This window comes from Pelophylax lessonae (genome assembly GCF_965119305.1).
Source record: "Pelophylax lessonae genome assembly, chromosome: 3".
Lineage (NCBI taxonomy): Eukaryota > Metazoa > Chordata > Amphibia > Anura > Ranidae > Pelophylax > Pelophylax lessonae.
The window spans coordinates 498,603,274-498,624,097 of NC_138770.1; the positions used below are offsets into that span (position 1 = coordinate 498,603,274).

The following is a 20,824-nucleotide window of genomic DNA, read 5'->3' on the forward strand; positions in this document are numbered from 1 at the left end:
AATAATTTTGTTACCATATTAGTAACATGGATTATTACTGGGCAATATGGGCTACAAATATTAGTGTGCATCTAGTTTTCTCACAACACAGTTAATCACATAAATAAAATTTCCATTTCTATGGTGGCTTTGCTGAATTAGATAACAAATTTATAATATTGGACAAATGCATTTAAATTAAACACTTCCCTTTACATTATATATATATATATATATATATATATATATATATATATATATATATACCGTATTTTCCGGCGTATAAGATGACCCCCCTATTACATGATCTACCGGTAATACTTATACTTAGGTTACCTTGGAGATATTATACTCGGCGTATAAGACGACCCCCCATTTTTGGGGGATTTTTTTGAGGTTCAAAAGTAGTCTTATACGCCAGAAAATACAGTGTGTATATATATCACACACACATACACCAATTAGATAATAGCTTTCAATTGGTCAAACATAGAGCTATTAATCCTCCTAAAAAAAAATAAGATATTTCAGAAACAGGAACTGGGAAATCTGTGGAAATAGAACAATAGTAGGTAAACTAAAAGGTTCATTGTGTCATCTACACAAACGATTTTTAGAATTTGCATTAATGTGCTCTACACATGCCCATGAAAGCACCCAAGCACAACAATGGTCCAGGCAGCAGAATTGGGAAGTCTTCTAGTAGAACAGAAAAACTCATTGTAAGGCAACATTTCCCAGAGATTTGTTCTGCTGCCCAGACCAGAAAAAAAGAAAAAAGAAAAAATGAGAGATTACTGTTCCCATAATAAGAATCAAATAGGCCACCAGAGAAAAAGAACATTCAGAAGCTTCTATGAAACTGTAAATGTGCCTACTGGTGCACGCAAGCCCCCTTATTTTCTTGTCCTGAGGTGACTTTACTGTAGAGTAGGGTAGCAGACATGTGCTGATACACCAACTGTTGTCAATAGCACTGTAATTAAGTACAGTAAAGCCGACCTAGTCTGGTTAGTTTGGAAAAGTAATCATTCAGCTCAAAAGTTTCCCTTGATTGACCAAAAATGAACAGTGACTGCAGTGATGGAATCTGATGTCTTAAAGCTAACTTGTTGGCCAAGGATGTTACAATCATTAAACAATTCCTACAATTGAATCATATTGCAGACGTTTATTTATGATGATATACATATATTAAATACATTTTCTACAGTATGTAAGTAAAACTAAATTTTATCTATACAAATATAAAATGTTTGCAAATGTTGTTACTGTTCATAGTTACTGGGTTCATACAGTATCTCCTGAAATGGCTGTAAAAGGGAATGATGGATTGTTGAGCCCAAATACCCTTCCCAATTCCTTTACATAATATTATGGGCCATGTCATCATCATTGATTAAAACAGAATACTTTCGAAAAACTAGAAAAAAGAAATGACCTAAAGCAATTCATAAGCAAAAATCAGCGATTTCATGGTTCAAACTTGTATACCCCCCACCCCCATATGGACAAGAGCAAATTTAATATTTCAGCTATGGAACTATTAATGCTTGCTAACCTTTCCATTGCTTGTAATACTAAGGTATTTTAGAGGCGAACCAAACTTCCCTTTTGGTGGTATCCCTTAAACACAAGATGGATGATAATAATGGATAATTGATGGATAATGAAAGAACCAAATAGCAGTGCATCTTATCTATCACACAGTCCAAAGCAATTCTCAAACTGAAACATTAAGAAAAAGACAAATACCAGTCTCTGAAGCATCATAATATAATGTCAAAGACTTACAGTCAAAGGCAACAATAGTAGGATAAATACACTCGCTGGCCACTTTATTAGGTATACCTGTTCAATTGCTTTGCAACACAATTTTCTAATCAGCCAAAAACATTGCAGCAACTAAATTCATTTCGGCATCTAGATGTGGTGAAGACAACTTGCTGCAGTTCAAACCCAGCATCAGAATGGGGAAGAAAGGGAATTTAGGCGACTTTGAACGTGGCATGGTTGTTAGTGCCAGCCAGCCTGCTCGGACTATTTAAAAAACTGCTGATCTGCTGAAAATATCCAGTGAGCAACAATTGTGTGAACAAAAATTACTCAATGTCAGAGGAGAATGGGCAGACTGGTTCAAGATGATAGAAAGGCAAGAGTAACTCAAATAACCCTCGTTAAAACCAGGGTATGCTGAGTCCCATCTCTGAATGCACACCACATCAAACCTTGCAGCAGATAGGCTACAGCAGCAGAAGACCACACCGTGTGACACTCTTGTCAGCTAACAGGAAACTGGGGCTACAATTTGCACAGGCTCACATAAATTGGACAATAGAAGATTGGAAAAATGTTGTCTGGTCTGATGACCAGTTTCAGCTGTGACATTCAGATGGTAGGGTCAGAATATGGTATAAACCACATGAAAGCTTGGATCCATCCTGCCTTGTATCAACGGTTCAGGCTGGTGGTGGTGTAATGGTGTGGGGGATATTTTCTTGGCACACTTTGGGCCCTTTAGTACCAATTGAGCATTGTTTAAACACCACGGTCTACCTGAGTATTGTTGCTGACCATATCCATCCTTTTATGACTACAGTGTACCCATCTTCTGATGGCTACTTTCAGCGGGATAAAATCCGCAGCAAGTGCATAATGCTATTATGTGTCAAAATATCTGAGGAATGTTTCCTACACCTTGTGGAATCTATGCCACAAAGAATTAGGGCAGTTCTGAAGGCAAAAGTGGGTCCAACCCGGTACTAGCAAGGTGTACCTAATAAAGTATGTATGCAAAGTAAATATGTGGTAATATTACTAAATGTAGCATTTTAGGCAGTTGACGGCAAGAAAACATACCCAGTGAGATAAGAAAACATCAAAAAGAGAACAGCTCTAGTAGGAGAACCAGTAATCCCACTTCCTATGAAATATTTGTATTGTTTCACAAATGGTGTGAGGATTCTTCTCTATGATCCTAATAGACTCCGTGCAATCTAAGACCTGTGACCAGAGGGCATAAGAAGTGTGTCCATTAAGGGATATAATCCATTAAACTGTGCTCTATAAAGTGTGGAGGAAAAGTGGTTCAACCCTAAACTGTCTGGGTTTTTTTTTTTCTTTTTTACTGTCAGAGTGGTAAGGATTTGGAGTTCCCTTCAACAATTGGTGGTTTCAGCGGGAAGTGTTGAGGATTTTAAAAGAAAAATCTCTTAGATGGGCATTTTAGCAAATGCAATATACAGGGATAGAGGAAATGATAGTGACATAGTAACACACACACATACAGGTTGAACTGGTAACTGGTAAAACTTAAGGTCTCTGCTCAAGTTCTTGTAAACCCATCCAGTATTTCCTGTAATGGGTGCTGGCTGGGCAGGCAAGCTCGTGGTCAGATCAAATTGTGAAGTTTCATACTAGAATAATTAGACTTTCATTCACTCCATACTCCTGGAGTCTTAATGAATCCCTTCTTACAGATCCGGTTAATGAGCGGGAGACTGCTAGAGCCACAGAGGAGCATTTTCTTACTAAACTTCACTCCTGAGACATCTCTTACCACCCTTTGGTTGGCCCAACAAAGCTGTAATATAAAAAGTTGTCTCTTAACACCAGCAGTCACACAGAATAAAGAAAACGGGTGCAAAATACACTCACTTTCTAAAGATTTGAATGCATAATACAAAACCCCTTTTAATACACAACAGTCCCAACAGTTGTCCATTTGATCTCTCAAAAATGCATAGAAGTAGTCTCTTCTACTATCTAGCAAAGCTGAAAAAGCCCTGAAATGGTCAAAAGCAAAAATTTATAGACTTTTCAGAAATTCCTCTACTGCCACATTTGCTCAGAAACCTAACCAAACTTTAAAACCAAACCAATCTGGAGAAAGACCTTCTATTAGAGAAGGCTAAATGAAATTTATGGTTCCCTAAAAAGAAAGCACCCATCAGTGTACCTATCAGCACATCCATCAGTGCAGCCCATCAGTGTACATGTTAGCACATCCATCAGTGCAGCCCATCTGTGTACCTGTCAGCGCATCCATCAGTGCAGCCTAATTAGTGTACCCATCACAGACCTGACATCACTGCCGTCAATCAGCAGTGTACCAATCACAGTCGCCCATCAGCAGTCTACCCCTCATACAGCCACATCCTCCAGAGCCACCATGTCCAAATAATATTATATTAGTGAGAAGGTATATCAAATCCTTAGCATGATGGATAAGAGCAGCGGGGCACTCTCACCGTCTGATTTTGAACATAAACCCTTTAAAAGTAGTGAATCAGTTAATGAATTGGAGGAGGAAACAGTCCCAAAAGAGGACAACACACTGAAGACTAGGCAACCACCAGCAGCGCCAAACATCCCAATGGTCAATCAGCAAACACCAACGGCATTAGACCCCAGGGTAAAGGCCCAGTACCAGCACTGGAATATCAAGCCAGACCCCAAGAATCAGGGCTCAAAAATATTGGGATGCCTGCCTTTACACGCACATGAACTTTTAATGGCATTCCAGTCTTAGTCTGTAGGGTTGGAACAGGAAGGGCCACAAGGTTGGGAGCATGAAATTGTCCAGAATGTCTGTTTATAGACGATGCCTCTGCCTGCCATTTTGATTGATTCTAAACCACATTTCTGCCTTCCACCTGCACTGACCTCGGCCTGTTAATCGACCAAGTTTTGTGTCTGCCGCTTGGAGTGCTCATTTACCCTGCTAATGTAGTAGTGGGTATCAAGAAAACACAGGGTCTCACATATTTGAGGCGCTTTAGAGTACAGAAAATCAGTTTTTGGTTTTCTCTGGATTTTGTAATTCCCGGATCAGAGTCTGAAATCTGGAGGCTTGGAAGAGGGTGGGAAAAAGCCTCTTCCCCTGTGTTGTGGAAATTTTAATATATGTGTGGATATTTTTCAGGAAGTGTTTTATTTAAATTGCCAGTATGTCCCCCAGTGTCATTTTACCAGTATTCACTATGTTCAGCGAATATGACTAACTAGCATTGAGGAAAGGCCTGTAATTGTGGAAACCGTCCATTAAATGGAGACTGCATACCACTTGCCTGATCTCTCCACACTCTGAGCAGCTAGCGAACGCTGGTCCGGATCTATGGCAGTGCGATGAGAAGTCCGCCACGCAAATGTATATCAGTCAGGTGGGCCCTGGTATTCACTGGAGATATGTTTGTGATGTGGAATTAATATTGTTTTGATAAGTATCTGCCCTTTAGTTAGAATTATAGGTGATAGCTTTCTGTTATGCTCGATCCGTATGATTGAATTACTGCTGCTATTTCCTTTGCAGATATAGTCTCATTTACTGGAACAGTAGCATATTTGCTATAAACTATGTTTTTTATGAACTATATTATAAAGGATTCACTCTAACAGGTTATGATGGTAGTGCAATGTGTATGTATTGGCAGGGTCGCGCTCATGAGAATACATGCTATACATGCTAGTTCCATTGTATGGTGTTCGGCGGCCATTACATGTGGGTCCCATTGTTTGCAATAGTGCATGGTTCCTCTTGCACCCAACGGCTGGAAACTCATACACACGGCTCAGTTTGTCCATTACCATATACTCCCCTTTTCTTTTTAACTTTTGAATGTATAAATGTCTGTGATTGGTTGTGTTGTGTAGTCGTCACTTCCCATTGTTTCCTGACTACAAATAAACAAGAGTCCTGTATTGGAGCAGGACTTATTCTGTTGACATTGACTGTGACATAGCTTTTTGCTTGTTTCTCTCTTTGTCGCTGAGCGCGCTAGGGTTCTATGTTTCAAACCCTATTAATTTCCACCACACCCTGTGCCCAGGTCTTACTTGACTGAGGCCCTAAGCCTGATGTTCCTGCCTGCTGCCAGGACCAATACTTTCACTGTGCTGACCATATATCTGACTGCTTTGACCCGGGTCTTTTTATGGACGATGTTCCTGCCTGTTGACAGGACCAATACTTTGGCTGTGTTAACCATAGCTCTGCCTGCTGCCTGTATAGACTAAACACAGTATTCCTGCCTGCTGCCAGGACGATTCCTTTCACAGACGCCGACCATGTCCCTGCCTGCTGCCTGGAACAATGTTTTCCTCTGTGGACAACTGCACTACTAAAACCATTGGTATTCTTTTGTTTACCCTTTGCTCAGCAGAATGTATTTGGGGTATAATTATTAGTATGCAAATGTTATGTGTTGAAAATATGAAGGGCCTTAAAAAATAGGTCGTCAGGAAATTAGATGTGTAATTTATGTCCCTAGAACACCTTACAATGCTCCTTGGATGTTGGGCCTCTCTACGTGGCTAAGATGTGAAAAAGTCTCAGACATGTGGTAACACCATACTCAGGAGGAGTAGCAGAATGTATTCCGGGGTGTATTTCTTGCTATATCCACGCTGTGTTTTAGAAATATCCTAAAAATTGCCAACTTTGTGTAAAAAAAGAAAAAAAAAAAAAAACAAAATTTTTTTTTGAACATGTCATTTTTTTCCACAAGCTTTTGGGAAATATGGAAAAAATGTATATATAAATATATATATATATATATATATATATATATATATATATATATATATATATATATATATATATATATTTTTTACAAAGTTGTCAATTTGTTGCTGTTTTTTTTTTTTCATACAACATGGAGGAGGCAGGAGTGCAAAGCACTCAGCAGAGGAGGCACTGTGGGACTCTGTGCACCGCTCAGAACTACTTCTCATTCCCAAAGCAGAAACAGCAGTTAACACTTTCAGTATGTGGATGGGCCCACTGCAGGGGGAGATTTTGTTTAATTCCTGGAGCTGGGATTTAAAGGCGGCTGAAAGTAGGTGCCTACCCTGTATGCATGTGTTCATTTTTTTGTGAACATTTTTGAAGCATGCAGGGAGTACAGCACAATTTTAAGTAAAGACTATGCATTTCTACTTATTCTGAAAAGTTCTTAAACTTCCCACATTCTTGATAACATTCTTCTTTCATAAAATATTCAGTTCCAGTTCAGTTGAAACCTTCATTTATTTATACACTTTACAATTAAGTTATTAAAAACTGGAAATCATATTGGTAAGTAGGACAACTAATTGCTACAGCATTTATCCCATAATTACAATCAAAGTACTATAAATACTTAGAAACTGTAATCAATGGAAAAATGGTGTGAAAGCTGATCATATAGCTTTCAATCATTTGGAAGTTTTGAGGTGTTACCAAGCTTCAGTTTTTTGGGGATTTTTTTTTCCTTTGAGTCCACCTCACCATAACCTGCCTAGTTATATTTTCATCCAGGTGTTGACCATGAAATTGAAGACAAAAAAAATGTACACCCTAAAATAATTTTAGTTATAGGACTAAAAACCTTTGCTGGGTTCTGTTACTGTTTCTGACACCAAAGAGAAAAATTCCCTCTGGTTTCCTGTCACTGTGTATAAACATCCATTGAAGAAATCCCCCTTAAAAAAAAAAAAAAATTACATTACTAATAATTTATTTTAAAACAAAAAAAAACTGGGACCCAGTGACTTCTTCAAAGTGGGCAAAGGTACTCCATAGGGGTGTCCACTCTCCCCTTTACTGTTTGTTCTTGCTATGGAGCCCCTAGCAGCTGCTTTTCTCCAACACCCAGACATTTCTGGTTTTTCCAAAGCAGGTTCACAATATAAACTCAGCATGTACGCAGACAACATGCTTTTAGTAATTACTAACCCTACAATCTCCCTGCCTGATTTGTTACAGACATTGTGGAAATTCTCAGTTCTATCAGGTATCACTATCAATGTCATAAAATCAATAAGGATGATAACATACCAGAGGTTAAATTTCAGGCCCTTAAAAATTATTTTGATTTCCAATGGTCTCAAATCTCCCTATCATACTTGGGGATTCACCTCACACCCAACCTACACAAGTTATTTCTTAAGAACCATCCCCCCCCCCATGATCACCAAACTCAAGCAAACACTGAAAATATGGAAATTGCACCACATATTGTTTCACTGCAGCAAAAATGAAAATGTTACCAAAATGACTATACCTTTTTAGAGCACTCCCCAATAACATTACGAAATTCTTTGTGCTTGCCTTTCAACATGACTTAAGTTTATATGGGCTGATTCCCCCCTCCCCCCAAAATTTTCCAAGAGTGTGCTATACTCCCCCACTTCCAGCGGAAACTTGCAAACTCCATATTTGTGGAATTATTATTTATCCCCAGGTTCACACAATTGGTGTAGTGGTAATTCCAAAGTACCCTGGGTAAAATCCCAGCAATGACACACCAAACATATGTGCTCATGGGTGCTGAGGTTTATGCACTGATTGTGAGCTCCAAGCACAGAGGCCTAGCTGTCAATGACAGCTTGCGGTCTCTAGTAACGATCGGGAGCTGATAAGATCAGCTCCTGATCATGTGACCACTGACAGCCAATCACAGTGATTCAGTGTCCAGGCAGACCTTCCAGTCCCCAGGGTGTAATATCGTAGATTAAGGAATTCCATGTCTGGGCAGAAGACTTATCTACTTTGGACCTCAACACGTCAAAAATAGTTGCAGCTTTTGATCTTCTTTGGGTAATGAAAAAAAAAAGTGACACTAATAATTAATTAATTGAAAAGAAAATACAAAGGAATTGGTGGGAGATTAAATCAAATAAATGAAAAGCTTATGCTCAGAAATGATAAAATCACATTTGATGCATTTTTTCCTGGTCCTTTATGTTTTTTTTTCCTACTTTATTGATGTGCAGCTTGGGTCTATACTGTAATCTTTGCTTCAACTAATAATTAAAAAGATTCCGTCAACTTGTAAACCTTTCAAAAGGTTAAACAGCTAAGAAGAGGTGTCCTTCATGTAACCTTTCATTTGGCTAAGCAGTCTTCTGCGTAAAGAATTTTGCTGACAAATTAAATGGTTTGCCTCTAGTCCATTCTGTGTTGTTCCCCCATATAAAGGATGAAAAGAAGAAATCCACTTACCATTAACACACTCAAAGACATCACAGCACTTTCCAGGTGAGCCACTGCCTCGTGAGACAATCCGAGGGATTGACCCAGCTTCACACACCGGGAAACTGCAAAGCCCCGAAAGACACTCACATCTGTAGATAAGCAAAATGTGTAAAATGTGTCAGTACTACCAACTCCTTTTGTTCCTTGTAATTAACTATCAATTAAATTAATTGGGAAACATGAGCATGCATTCAGTAATAACAACAGATGACAAAATAGTCTTTTGGAGATTTTACATAAGTCAGTGCATAGAATCAGTAGGCTATGGCATGACAAAATCAATATAATTTACTCACTTTTTCTTGAAAAGAAACTAAAGCCTCGTACACACGCAACGATTGTTGGCCATGAATTTTCGGCCAACGTCCGATCGGCCGATTGTCGGCTTGTTAGTATGATGCTTCCAACAACCGACTGCGACTTTTCGGCCGAACAAAATCTGGTGTGCATGTCATAAAATTTTTGTTGGCCGTCACCAGAACGGCCGATTGTTCTTCAGTCAGTACAGATTTCGGCAGACAAAAATGTGATGAGCAAGACTGGGCATGCTCAGAGAAGAAAAAACACACAAAAAGTAGACCAGAACATGACATCACTTCTGCAGTTGGTTGTTGTTGGCCGAGAAAATTTGTGTGCAGTCTAGAGCACATTTCAACCAACACAACAACACTGGACAAAGTGTCGGCCAACAATCGTTGCGTGTGTACGAGGCTTAAGACATCAATGTGCCTTTTTAAAAAACACTGTGTAATTAAAAGCATTTAAGTGGGCATTTACAATGAACAAAATTATAAACACAACAATTTTGTTTTTGCCCCCATTTTTCATGAGCTGAACTCAAAGATTGAAGACTTTTTCTATGTACACAAAAGGCCCACAAATCTGTGTTAGTGAGCACTTCCCTTTGTCGAGATAATCCATCCACCTCACAGGTGTGGCATTTCAAGATCATGATTAGACAACATGATTATTGCACAGGTGTGCCTTAGGCTGGCCACAATAAAAGGCCACTCTAAAATGTGTTGTTTTATTGTATTGGGGGGTCGGGGATGACTGAAAACCAGTCAGTATCTGGTGTGACCACCATTTGCCTCACACAGTGCAATACATGTCCTTCGCATAGAGTTGATCAGGTTTTTCATTGTGGCCTGTGGAATGTTGGTCCACTCCTCTTCAATGGCTTTGTGCAAGTGCTGGATATTGGTAGGACCTGTAACACGCTGTCGTATATGCCGATACAAAAAGGAAAAGTGCTCACTAACACAGATTTAGACATTTGAAAATAATATTTTGTGTAAATAGGAAAAGTCTTAGATCTTTCAGTTCAGCTCATGAAAAATGGGGGCAGAAACAAGTGTTGTGTTTATAATTTTGTTCAGTGTAGATAAATAAAAATGAGTATGTGAACTACCATCGGGATTTGGTGGAAATTTTTTCTGGGTTCCAGCTTCATTGATATATATGCTGTAGAAACATCTACAGATGACGTGCTTGCAGACAGAAAGTGCAGGTCATGGATACTATTTTTTCCCCTTTCAATAATTAAAATGGAAATAAACCCACCAAACAAAGGTTAAAAAAAAAGCTGAAGTTATAAATAATGTTTAATCACTTGAGCTCCAGAAGGTTTTACCTCCTTCATGACCAGACCATTGTTTTCCCTATTAATCACTGTGCTTTACCTGGAAATTGTGAGGTCATGTAATGCTGTAAATTTTGGTGAAATTTGATCACAACTGTTTTTTTTTTATTTTTTTTTATTATATAAAAGAAAGACAGAAAAAAATTATATATATATATATATATATATATATATATATATATATATATATATATATATATATATATATATATATATATATATATATATAAAAACTGCTACAAAACATATAAAAAAAAATCAAATTTCTTCATGGATTTAGGCCAACATGCATTCTGCTACATGTCTTTGGGGGAAAAATCTCAATAAGTGTATATTGATAAGTTTTTGTGAAAGTTATAGTGTCTGTAAACTTTGTTGTATACATTGGAATTTTTATTTATACATGTAATGGCTTTGATTAACAACTTCTAGAGGGACTGTGATAGTGCAGTGGGCAATCTGATGCTAACTGACACTGGGTGGAAACTGACTGACATTGACATCACCAGTGAAACTTATATAGTGATCAGTGCAAATACTATACACTGCAGGGGTGGATTCAGAGTCTAGTCTCGGGAGGGGCACTGCCAGAAAATAAGTTGCTTACAAAACTGTATTGCAAAATGAACTGCATTCCTGTGATCCATAGAAGTACAGCCAAACAAGCTTTCCCTGTACTTCTCCTTTAAGTGTGTACCCAGCTTAAAGAGGAAAGGGCTTAAAGGGGGGCGATAAAACAGATTCTGTGCCTACTCACTGTATACATTGCACACACATACCACAATCCTTCTACCACAAAATACTCCTAAGTACTGTGCCACAGGTAACCAATTTATAGATACATATAAACCTCAGAATGAACGATTGTTTTTAAAAAAAATTTAAATGTTTCCATCACATATGCTTTACTTTGCACATAAACTGATCACTGAGCCTAACATAAAGATCTTCATTACAACCTGCAATAAACACCTTGGTCAGGCCTATGTAATGTACAACATACTGTGTAGAGTGCAGGGGTTAGAAGGAGTAATGAACATACAAAACATCATAATGTATAGAGTACAGGGGCCATGAGTAACGTATAGAGTACAGGGGCCATGAGTAAAGCTAGCCATACATGGTTCAGTATTTTTCATTCAGCCAGCTGAACAAAATAAACTGAATACATTTCCCCATCCATACATTCCAAGGTGAATGGGGAAATCCTCCCTATTGTGTCTGTATATTCTGATAGCAGGATTCCCCCACTGTCAGAATACACTGATCAGCATTGCAGTCACTGGTTGCATGTGCTGACCGAACACTGCAGGACTGTTTATCAGAAGCCAATCTATCAGACAAAACAACAGATAGAGTGCTGTAGTCAGGACGAAACCCCTTGTTTACATGAATGTCCCCCCTTACATCATAAATCCCTAGCCCCCCTTTATCAGATTATCAGAGTCCTCCCCCTTACGTCAAAGAACCTTCCCCCTTATGTCCCCAGAGTCACCCCCCCTTACATCGGGGTCCCCAGAGTCACCCCCTTACTCCAGGGTCTCCAGAGTCACCCCCTTTACATTAAGGTGCACTGAACCACCCCCCCTTACATTAGGGTCCCCTGAGCCACCCTCCCGTGCATCAGGGCCTCCAGAGCCCTCTCGCTTTCTCACATCAGGGTCCCCAGAGCCCTCTCTCTCTTACATCAGGGTCCCCAGAGACCCCCTCATTACATTAAGGTCCCCAGAGCCCCCTTCATTACATCAGGGTCCCTAGAGCACCCCCTCATTACATCAGGGTCCCCAGAGTTGCTCTTTGTTACATCAGGGTCCTTAGAGAGCCCCCCTCCTTACATCAGTGCCCGCAGAGAGCCCCTCCTCACATCAGGGTCCCCCGAGAGCCCCCCTCACATAAGGTTTCCCCGAGAGCCCCCTCCTTACATCAGGGTCCCCCAAGAGCCCCCCACCCCACATCAGGGTCCCCCAAGAGCCCCCCACCCCACATCAGGGTCCCCAAAGAGTCCCCTCCCCAACATCAGGATCCCCACAGAGCCCCCCACCCCACATCAGGGTCCCCACAGAGCCTCCATCCCCACATCAAGGTCCCCACAGAGCCCCCTCCCCAACATCAGGGTCCCCACAGAGCCCCCACCCCACATCAGAGCCCCCACCCCACATCAGGGTCCCCAGAGCCCCCCCCTCACATCAGGGTCCCCACAGAGCCCTCCCTGGATCCGCCACTGATACACGGTCACATACCCTGGCAGAAGTTATGATTTCTTGGCCATTTTTCAGAGAATATGAATGATAACAAAATCTTTTCTTTCACTCATGGTTAGTGTTTGGCTGAAGTAATTTATTATCAAACAACTGTGTTTACGCTTTTCAAATCATAATGACAACAGAAACTACCCAAATGGCCCTGATCAAAAGTTTACATACCCCAGTTCTTAATACTGTGTATTGCCCACTTTAACATCAATGACAGCTTGAAGTCTTTTGTGGTATTTGTGGATGAGGCTCTTTATCTTCTCAGATGGTAAAGCTGTCCATTCTCCCTGGCTTTCATCATAGGCCTTGTTGACTCTTCTACAAATATAGCATTTATGGTTTTGGCCAAAAAGCTAAATTTTGGTCTAATCACTAAAAATGACTTTGTGCCAGAAGGTTTGAGGCTCGTCTCTGTGCTGTTTGGCATATTCTAAGTGGGATACTTAGTGGCATTTTTGTAGTAATGGCTTTCTCCTGGCGACTCGACCATGCAGTCTATCTTTCTTCAAGTGCCTCCTTATTGCGCATCTTGAAACAGCCACACCACATGTTTTCAGACAGTCCTGTATTTCCCCTGAAGTTATTTGTGGGCTTTTCTTTGCATCCCGAACAATTTTCCTGGCAGTTGTGGCTGAAATTTTAGTTGGTCAACCTGACCATGGCTTGGTTTCAACAGAACCCCTCATTTTCCACTTCTTGATTAGAGTTTGATCACTGCTGATTGGCATTCTCAATTCCTTGGATATCTTGTTATATCCCTTTCTTGTTTTATACAGCTCAACTACATTTTCCCACAGATCCTTTGACAATTCTTTTGCTTTCCCCCTATGACTTAGAATCCAGAAACGTCAGTGCGGCACTGGATGAACCATGCAAGGGTCTGTCAGGAGTCCGGAAACTTATTGGCCTTTAACCAGTTCTGGAACGGAAGGATTTGCCTCCTTAATGACCAGGCCCTATTTTGCAATTCGGTACTGCGTTTTTTTAATGGACAATTGTGCGGTCGTGCGACGCTGTACCCAAATGAAATTTACGCCTTTTTACCCCACAAATAGAGATTTCTTTTGATGGTATTTGTTCACCTGTGTGATTTTTATTTTTTGCGTTATAAACAAAAGAATAGCGACAATTTTGGGAAAAAAAATATTTTCCACTTTCTACTATATAACATTCCCCCCCCCCCCCCCCAAAAAAAAAAAAAAAATTAAAACTCAATTTTTTTTAACATTTTAGGCCAATTTGTTTTCTGCTACATATATTTGGGGGAAAAATTGCAATAAGCGTATTTTGGTTGGTTTGCACAAAGGTTATTGTGTCTATTAACTACGGGGAAGATTTGTCATTTTTTTATTGTTTTTTTTTTTTTATTAGTAATGGCAGCAATTTGCGATTTTTTGCAGGGACTGCAACATTGCGGCGGACAGATCGGACCCCTAACTAAAATTTTTGACACTTTTGGGGGTACCAGTGACATTACTACAGTAATCAGTGCTAAAAATATGCACTGTTACTGTAATAATGATACTGGCAGGGAAGGGGTTAACAGTACAGGTGATCACTGGGTTAAATGTGACCCTAGGGAAGTGATTCTAACTGTGGAGGGCGTGGCTTCTGAAATAACAACAGAGACATGTGATCCTATATAGCAGGATCAAATGAGCTCTGCGATCATCCCAGGGAGAAGGACAGACGGCTGTGTTTACAATGGGGAAAAATTGCAGGTGTCAGGCGGCAATCGGAGTCGCCTGACATACGCGCCGGCTTCCCCTCAGGGGAACGACATAGGTCTACATCGTTTTGCCTGCCTGAGCCACCCTGCCACAGTAAATAAGCGGCGAGTGGTCAGGAAGTGGTTAATATACACATAGTAATTACAAGCAAACAGATCACAGGTGAGGATGGTTACCTTTAATAGTCAATTCGAACCCCTTTGTGTCAACTTGTGTGCATGTTATCAGGCCAAAATCAACAGGGTATGCTCAGGGTCATTTGGGTTGTTTCTGTTGTCATTAGGATTTAAAAACAGTAAACACAGTTGATCGATAATGAATGGCTTCAGCCAAACACTAACCATGAGTGAAGGAAACATGTTTGTGTTATTCATATTCTCTGAAAAATGGCCAAAAAAAAAAAAAAAAAACTTCTGCCAGGGTATGTAAACTTATGAGCACAACTGTATGCAGTAAAGCATGCTTGTTATATTCAATGTGGCTCCTAAGAGGCAATCCTCTGCATGGTGTAAAAAGGCTGTGTGATCCTGTCTCTCTGATCCTCCTCTTCTTTAACTGACTTCAATCCATCTCATGATAGAAAAGAGCATTAGGAGTCAGGCTGCACATGCTCAGCTTGGTGTGTATTGTTAGAGAGGTTTTTTTTTTTTTTTTTTTTCCCCGAGGGTACATGCACAGGGCCAATCAGTACTGTTCAAACACAGGATCAGGGGAGAATGAAAACTCCTCCTACAAGCTTTAAGCAGAAACTGATGCAAGTCAAAAAAATTACTATATATACTGCTGATAAGATAAGGTTTTTAGCAGTTTATTTTTACTAAAATAATTGCATTCCCATGTTCTGTATACTGTGGGAGACCGGATATAGTGAATGCAGGTTCTGGGTTTACATTTTAATGACACTGGCTAGGAAGGGGTTAACTTATTGGGGTAATCAAGGGGTTAAGGATGTAACTAACAAACATGATTTTGCATATTATGTGCTGCTTTTTTAATAAAAATCTATTTTTTTTTCCTTTTCTCTTCTCACAGGGAGAAGAAACAGAGTTTCTTTCCTCTTTACAAAGGGAAAGAACACAGGGTCTCTGGGCTGTAATCTGTGTCTAAGCATGAGACAACGTGAGTCAGCAGGGGGTGTGGGGGGGTTTGCCTAGGTCAGCTCTCAACTGCTGACTTGTGTACTCCACACCACACATTAGCGTTTGTTTGTTCAAACCCCTTTAGATTTATCAGTAACTACAGTATGTAATCCAAGAGCCTGCCTGGCTGAATACAAATTGACTAAATATTTAGGTAGGTCCTCATATTACGTTCAGGGCCGCCATCAGGGGGGTACAGCCAGTACTCCTGTATGGGGCCCCGGCACATAGGGGGACCCGGACAGCAGGAAGGTCAGTAGGATGACAGCATACCTCCCAACCTGGGCAGGACTGTCCCGCTGTACAGAGGCTTTGTCCGGCATAATTCTGGTGATAAATGTTATCTTCTAGCTCAGAAGGACCTGCAGCAGTGGGAACATTTAGAACAGCCAGGGATTGGCTAACAAACCAGCTGGGTGTGCACTATGCAGCCACAATGAGAGACTGCACCTGTCAAATTCATGCTGTGATGTTGGTAATGGGCGGGACTGCTACTCAGACCCGCCCCCAGTGTCAAGCAACACGTGCATAGGGAAGAAGGAGAAGGAAGATATGGCAGCCAGCAAGACAGGTATTTTAGAAAGGAAATCATGTGGAAGATGGGGGACCTTTGGGGAAGATAAGGGCAGAGGAGAGGTGTGTGTGTTGCAGAGGTTGTAGCAGCTGGGAAGAGGTGCAGTACAGAGGCATTTACGTACATTCACTACTATGTACAGCTGGGTATGGCACTACTCCCGATTTTTAACATTGTCCTCAATGGAGAATCTTGGTCAACTTGGTATAGCACTACTCCCGATTTTGTAACATTGGCCTCAATGGAGAATCTTGGTCAACTTGGTATGGCACTGCTCCCTGTCTAACATTTGCATCTATGGGAAATCTTGGTCAGCTTAGTAAGGCACTACTCCCTATCTAGCACTCTCCTGAACCCTGTGCATATTGCACTCCATTCTGTATCTAGCATTCTCCTGAATGTATTCCTGACCCCTGCACTTTGTACGTAATTAGGGATGCACCGAAATTTCGGCCACCGAAATTTTCGGCCGATAATGGGTTAACATTGCCGAAAATAAATATGGCCGCCGTGGGGAAGGAGGAGGGCGCAGGGCAGGTTTTAAAAGTCCCGCCTCTGGCCGGCTGTCCGCCTCTTAATGACGTCTCTACTACGATCTGTGCATTATGAATGGACATACCAGGTGGGGGGGGGGGGGGGGGGCGGGGCGAACGGCCGCTATAGATCTATGCGAATTATCCCTGTCAGCTCAGAGCGACTATGTGTGAATGAGAACAGAACTGACCTGACACCGGGCGGGGGGCATGGGGGAGTGGCCGCTATTAGCTGTAACTATGTGAGCGCTGACAGCGGAGATACATGCCTGTCAGGGAAGTGAAGCTCTCACATAGTTACAGCTAATAGCGGCCACTCCGCCCGATGTCAGGTCAGTTCTGTTCTCATTCACACAGTGGTGCTGAGCTGACAGGTAAGGATCACATAGATCTATAGCGGCCGCTCGCCCCGCCCCCCGCCTGGTATGTCCATTCATAATGCACAGATGGTAGTAGGGACGTCATTGAGAGGCGGTGCCGCCGGCCAGAGGCGGGACTTTTGAATGAAGGACACCCGAGGAGGGGGACGCTGAGGCAGTGGGGGGGGGGGGGAGCTGGTATTTGTATTATGAAGCATGAGGGGTTAATGTATTGTCACTGCAGGTCACTCATCTATTAGTGATCGACCAGTGGCAGGTAATTAACCCCTTTTGTGCTGCATTAGTGCAAACAGTATCAGTGTTAATTAACACTGGTTGCACTGATACTGGTTGCACTAATGCAGCACAAAGGGGTTAATTACCTGCCACTGGTCGATCACTAAGATGAGTGACCAGCAGTGACAATACATTAACCCCTCATGCTTCATAATACAAATACCATTGGTAATTAAATTAACCTCTTGCCAACCCATCACAGTACATATACTGTGACAGGGTGGCAGCGACAGGTGTACGTTGCTGCCTGTTTTTGGTGTATGCCCCTGTTCTATCCATTTTAAATTTTTTTTGGGGAAAAAGTCATTTTCGGTTTTCGGCCAAGGGCATCCTGCATTTTCGGTTTCGGTCCAAAATTTTCATTTCGGTGCATCCCTATACGCAATGCATTCCTGATCCCTGCACTCTGTACGGGGATGGGGTTGTGAATTTGTGAAGGGATTTGGGGGGGTTGCGCTGTGAGGGGTGATTGGGAGGGATTGGGGGAAGGGGTGATGATATAATTTTAATATTTTCGGTGGAGGGGGGGTCCCTGTCAGGTAGGCTGTATGGGGCCCCAGGATTTCTAGCGGCAGCCCTGATTATGTTAGAATATGTTTCAGCAGATATGGTGACCCTAGTATGGGTGTTATCTTCAGCAGATTGGGGGGTGGGGAGTTACAGTTTTAAAAAAGTTTCCATGGGAAGCAAATAAATCTTTGTCTCATGAACATTCAGAGCCATATAGTATTGCTATAAAATAAAGATGTATGGGTTTTATTATTGTACGCTTTATAGTACACTCACTCTACCTTTGACCTTCCATTATCCCATCTCTGCACAACTGGCAACCACATCAACACCCCCTTTCCTCTCTCTGATCACAGTCATCAGTTTCACAATATCCTTGTCTGCAACCATCTATCCCTACAAGCCCCATTTACTTGTAGAAACCTTCACCACTTTAACCCTTCTCTTCTCTATTCTGCTACTGACCACCTCTGAGAAAATCACACCCCTTGTCCTCTCCTAACCTGGCCACCTCTGTATACAATAGTTCAATCCCATCCTCACTGGAGGCACTTGCTCCTCTAAATACATGCAGAATCACATACCAGAAGAAGACACCAGAAATCTTGAGAGGAACATTGCTGTGCTCTTGAACGACTGGCAAAAAAAACAAATCCCTTTACAAATCTGCCCTCCTAAAATATAATTCCCGCCTCCATACTGTCAGGCAAACCTACTTTGTCACTTCTTTTAATACCTTGTCACCCAGTCCTAATCAGCGATCCTTTCCTTCAACTCTCACTGCCCAACAGATTGCCAATCACTTAAAAAACAAGATTGCTGCAATATGTGAGGAAACCTCCACTTAGAGCCGGACGATTCTGGTTATAATGAGAATCACAATTTTTTTGCTTAAAATAAAGATCCCAGTTCTTTTAGGATTCTCGGCGTAACATCTTTTACATTACACAAAAAATTGGGCTAAATTTACGGTTTAGTTTTTTTAATTAAAGTGTATTCTTTTCCAAAAAAACTGCGCTGGAAAGACTTCTGCGCAAATACAGTGTGACATAAAATATTGAAACGATCCCCATTTTATTCTCTAGGGTCTCTGCCAATAAAAATTATAAATGTTTGGGGGTTCTAAGGAATTTTCTAGCAAAAAAAAAAAACTATTTTTTGTCTTCCCGTAAAATCCTTTTCTCTGAGGTCTATTGACGGACACAGCTCCATGTCTTCTAGACCATTGGGCTTATGCTGCTCTCTCTTCAGGAGTAGGACTAGGCGGAAACAATTTTGGCAGTCCCAGAGGGTATACAAGTTTGTAACAAGCAGTGTCAGAAGATGACATAACAACCCAACAGATGGGGCGGGTGCTGTGTCCGTCAGTGAGCCTCAGAGAAAAGTATTTTACGGTAAGGCAAAAATCCAGTTCTCTTTGTTCACTGACGGACACAGCTCCACGTCTTCTAGACCACTGGGATGTCCCAAAGCAGTGTCAACATGAGGGGTGGGAAAAACACAGCCATACGTAGAATTCCCAACAAGGCTAAACATAGCCAACCAGGTAAAAACAGGAGCTCAACCAGGAACAACTGGAGCTTACCACCAGGAAAAAATTACAACCTCAAGAAGCGGAAGCCCCTGCAATCGCAGCCTGCAAAACTTTGCGGCCAAATGCTGCATCCAAAGATGCAAGTACATCCACCTTTTAAAATTTTGTGAACGTGTGTACAAATGACCATGTAGACACCTTGCACACCAGAACAACTGACACCTGATGACGGAAGGCCCAGCAGGCACAGAGCACACTTGTAGAATGTGTCTTAACAGGGAAAGGAGGAACCTGACCCTTAATAGAAGAGCAACAACAAGACAAGGGCGCACCAACCTTGTGCATTACCACTAAAAAAGTTTATCAAAATCCAAATAGGTAGCATACATTTTACTCACAAACATAAGATGTATACATGCATGTAGGAAATGGGAACCAATCGCCTCCAGGACACTTCTACACGCTACCCAGCAGTAATGGCGTCCACAATGACCTGGCTGACACCTTTTAAGTGAGAACCCTCTTCCTCAGAGCTAAAATTGCCACTGACCCACCATTGATTCCCAGAATGTTATATAGCCGGTCCGAACCGCCCACATCACCCCACAAGGAGCAAAGGTCAAGAATGTGTGTCAACAAGCTGGGGTATGTATACCCCAATGTGCAATATCCAAGGGGGCTGCATCCAAACATGCATCACAAATGGACTGTAACCCCTGGATCAACTGATCCGCCAGTTCCGCCAGCTCAGGAGGGTGTTGACTGGAACCATAAGTTTCTTCAGGAGAGACTCCTCAAAGAGATATCTCATAGCAAAGTGCTTAGGTATTCCAACCATGCATTTCGGGGAACCCCACTAACTAGTGACAATCTCGTCAAAATAGGAAGGAAAGGGGAATGCCTTTGCCACCTTGGAGGATTTGCGGGTGCCAAACTGCACCGGCGTCGCCGACTTAGCATCACTTGAGTCCTCCAACTTTAAAGTTTCCCGCACTAACACAATTAGGGCCTCCAGCAGCGCTTTTTCGTGCGAGGCTGCAGAGGAGGACTTGTCTCCACTGTTAGAGCACTCAGCGTGTGTGGACGCAGACCCAATGTGCTGACTCTCATCCATGGTGGCCAAATCCACTTTAAACACTGAGGAGGCCGAGGATACAGGTGAAGGTGGGGGGCGCTTCTTGCTAGGCCTCCTTTGCAGGGCCATATCTACCTAGTATATAAGTGACAGCAGGGCTGCCTTCATGGCCGCCAGGGCAGAC

The 20,824-nt window shown here is 41.7% G+C and overlaps 1 protein-coding gene across 2 annotated transcripts in view; it reads right to left on the bottom strand.

The window, feature by feature from the left end:
• CRIM1 (cysteine rich transmembrane BMP regulator 1) overlaps positions 1 to 20,824 on the bottom strand; it is a 1,384,383-nt gene that overhangs the window by 730,239 nt on the left and 633,320 nt on the right. For both annotated transcript variants that reach the window (XM_082249820.1, XM_082249819.1), the window contains exon 5: positions 8,963 to 9,084. In XM_082249820.1, coding sequence (XP_082105946.1) covers positions 8,963 to 9,084 — 122 coding nt within the window. The remainder of the gene's footprint in view (positions 1 to 8,962; positions 9,085 to 20,824) is intronic.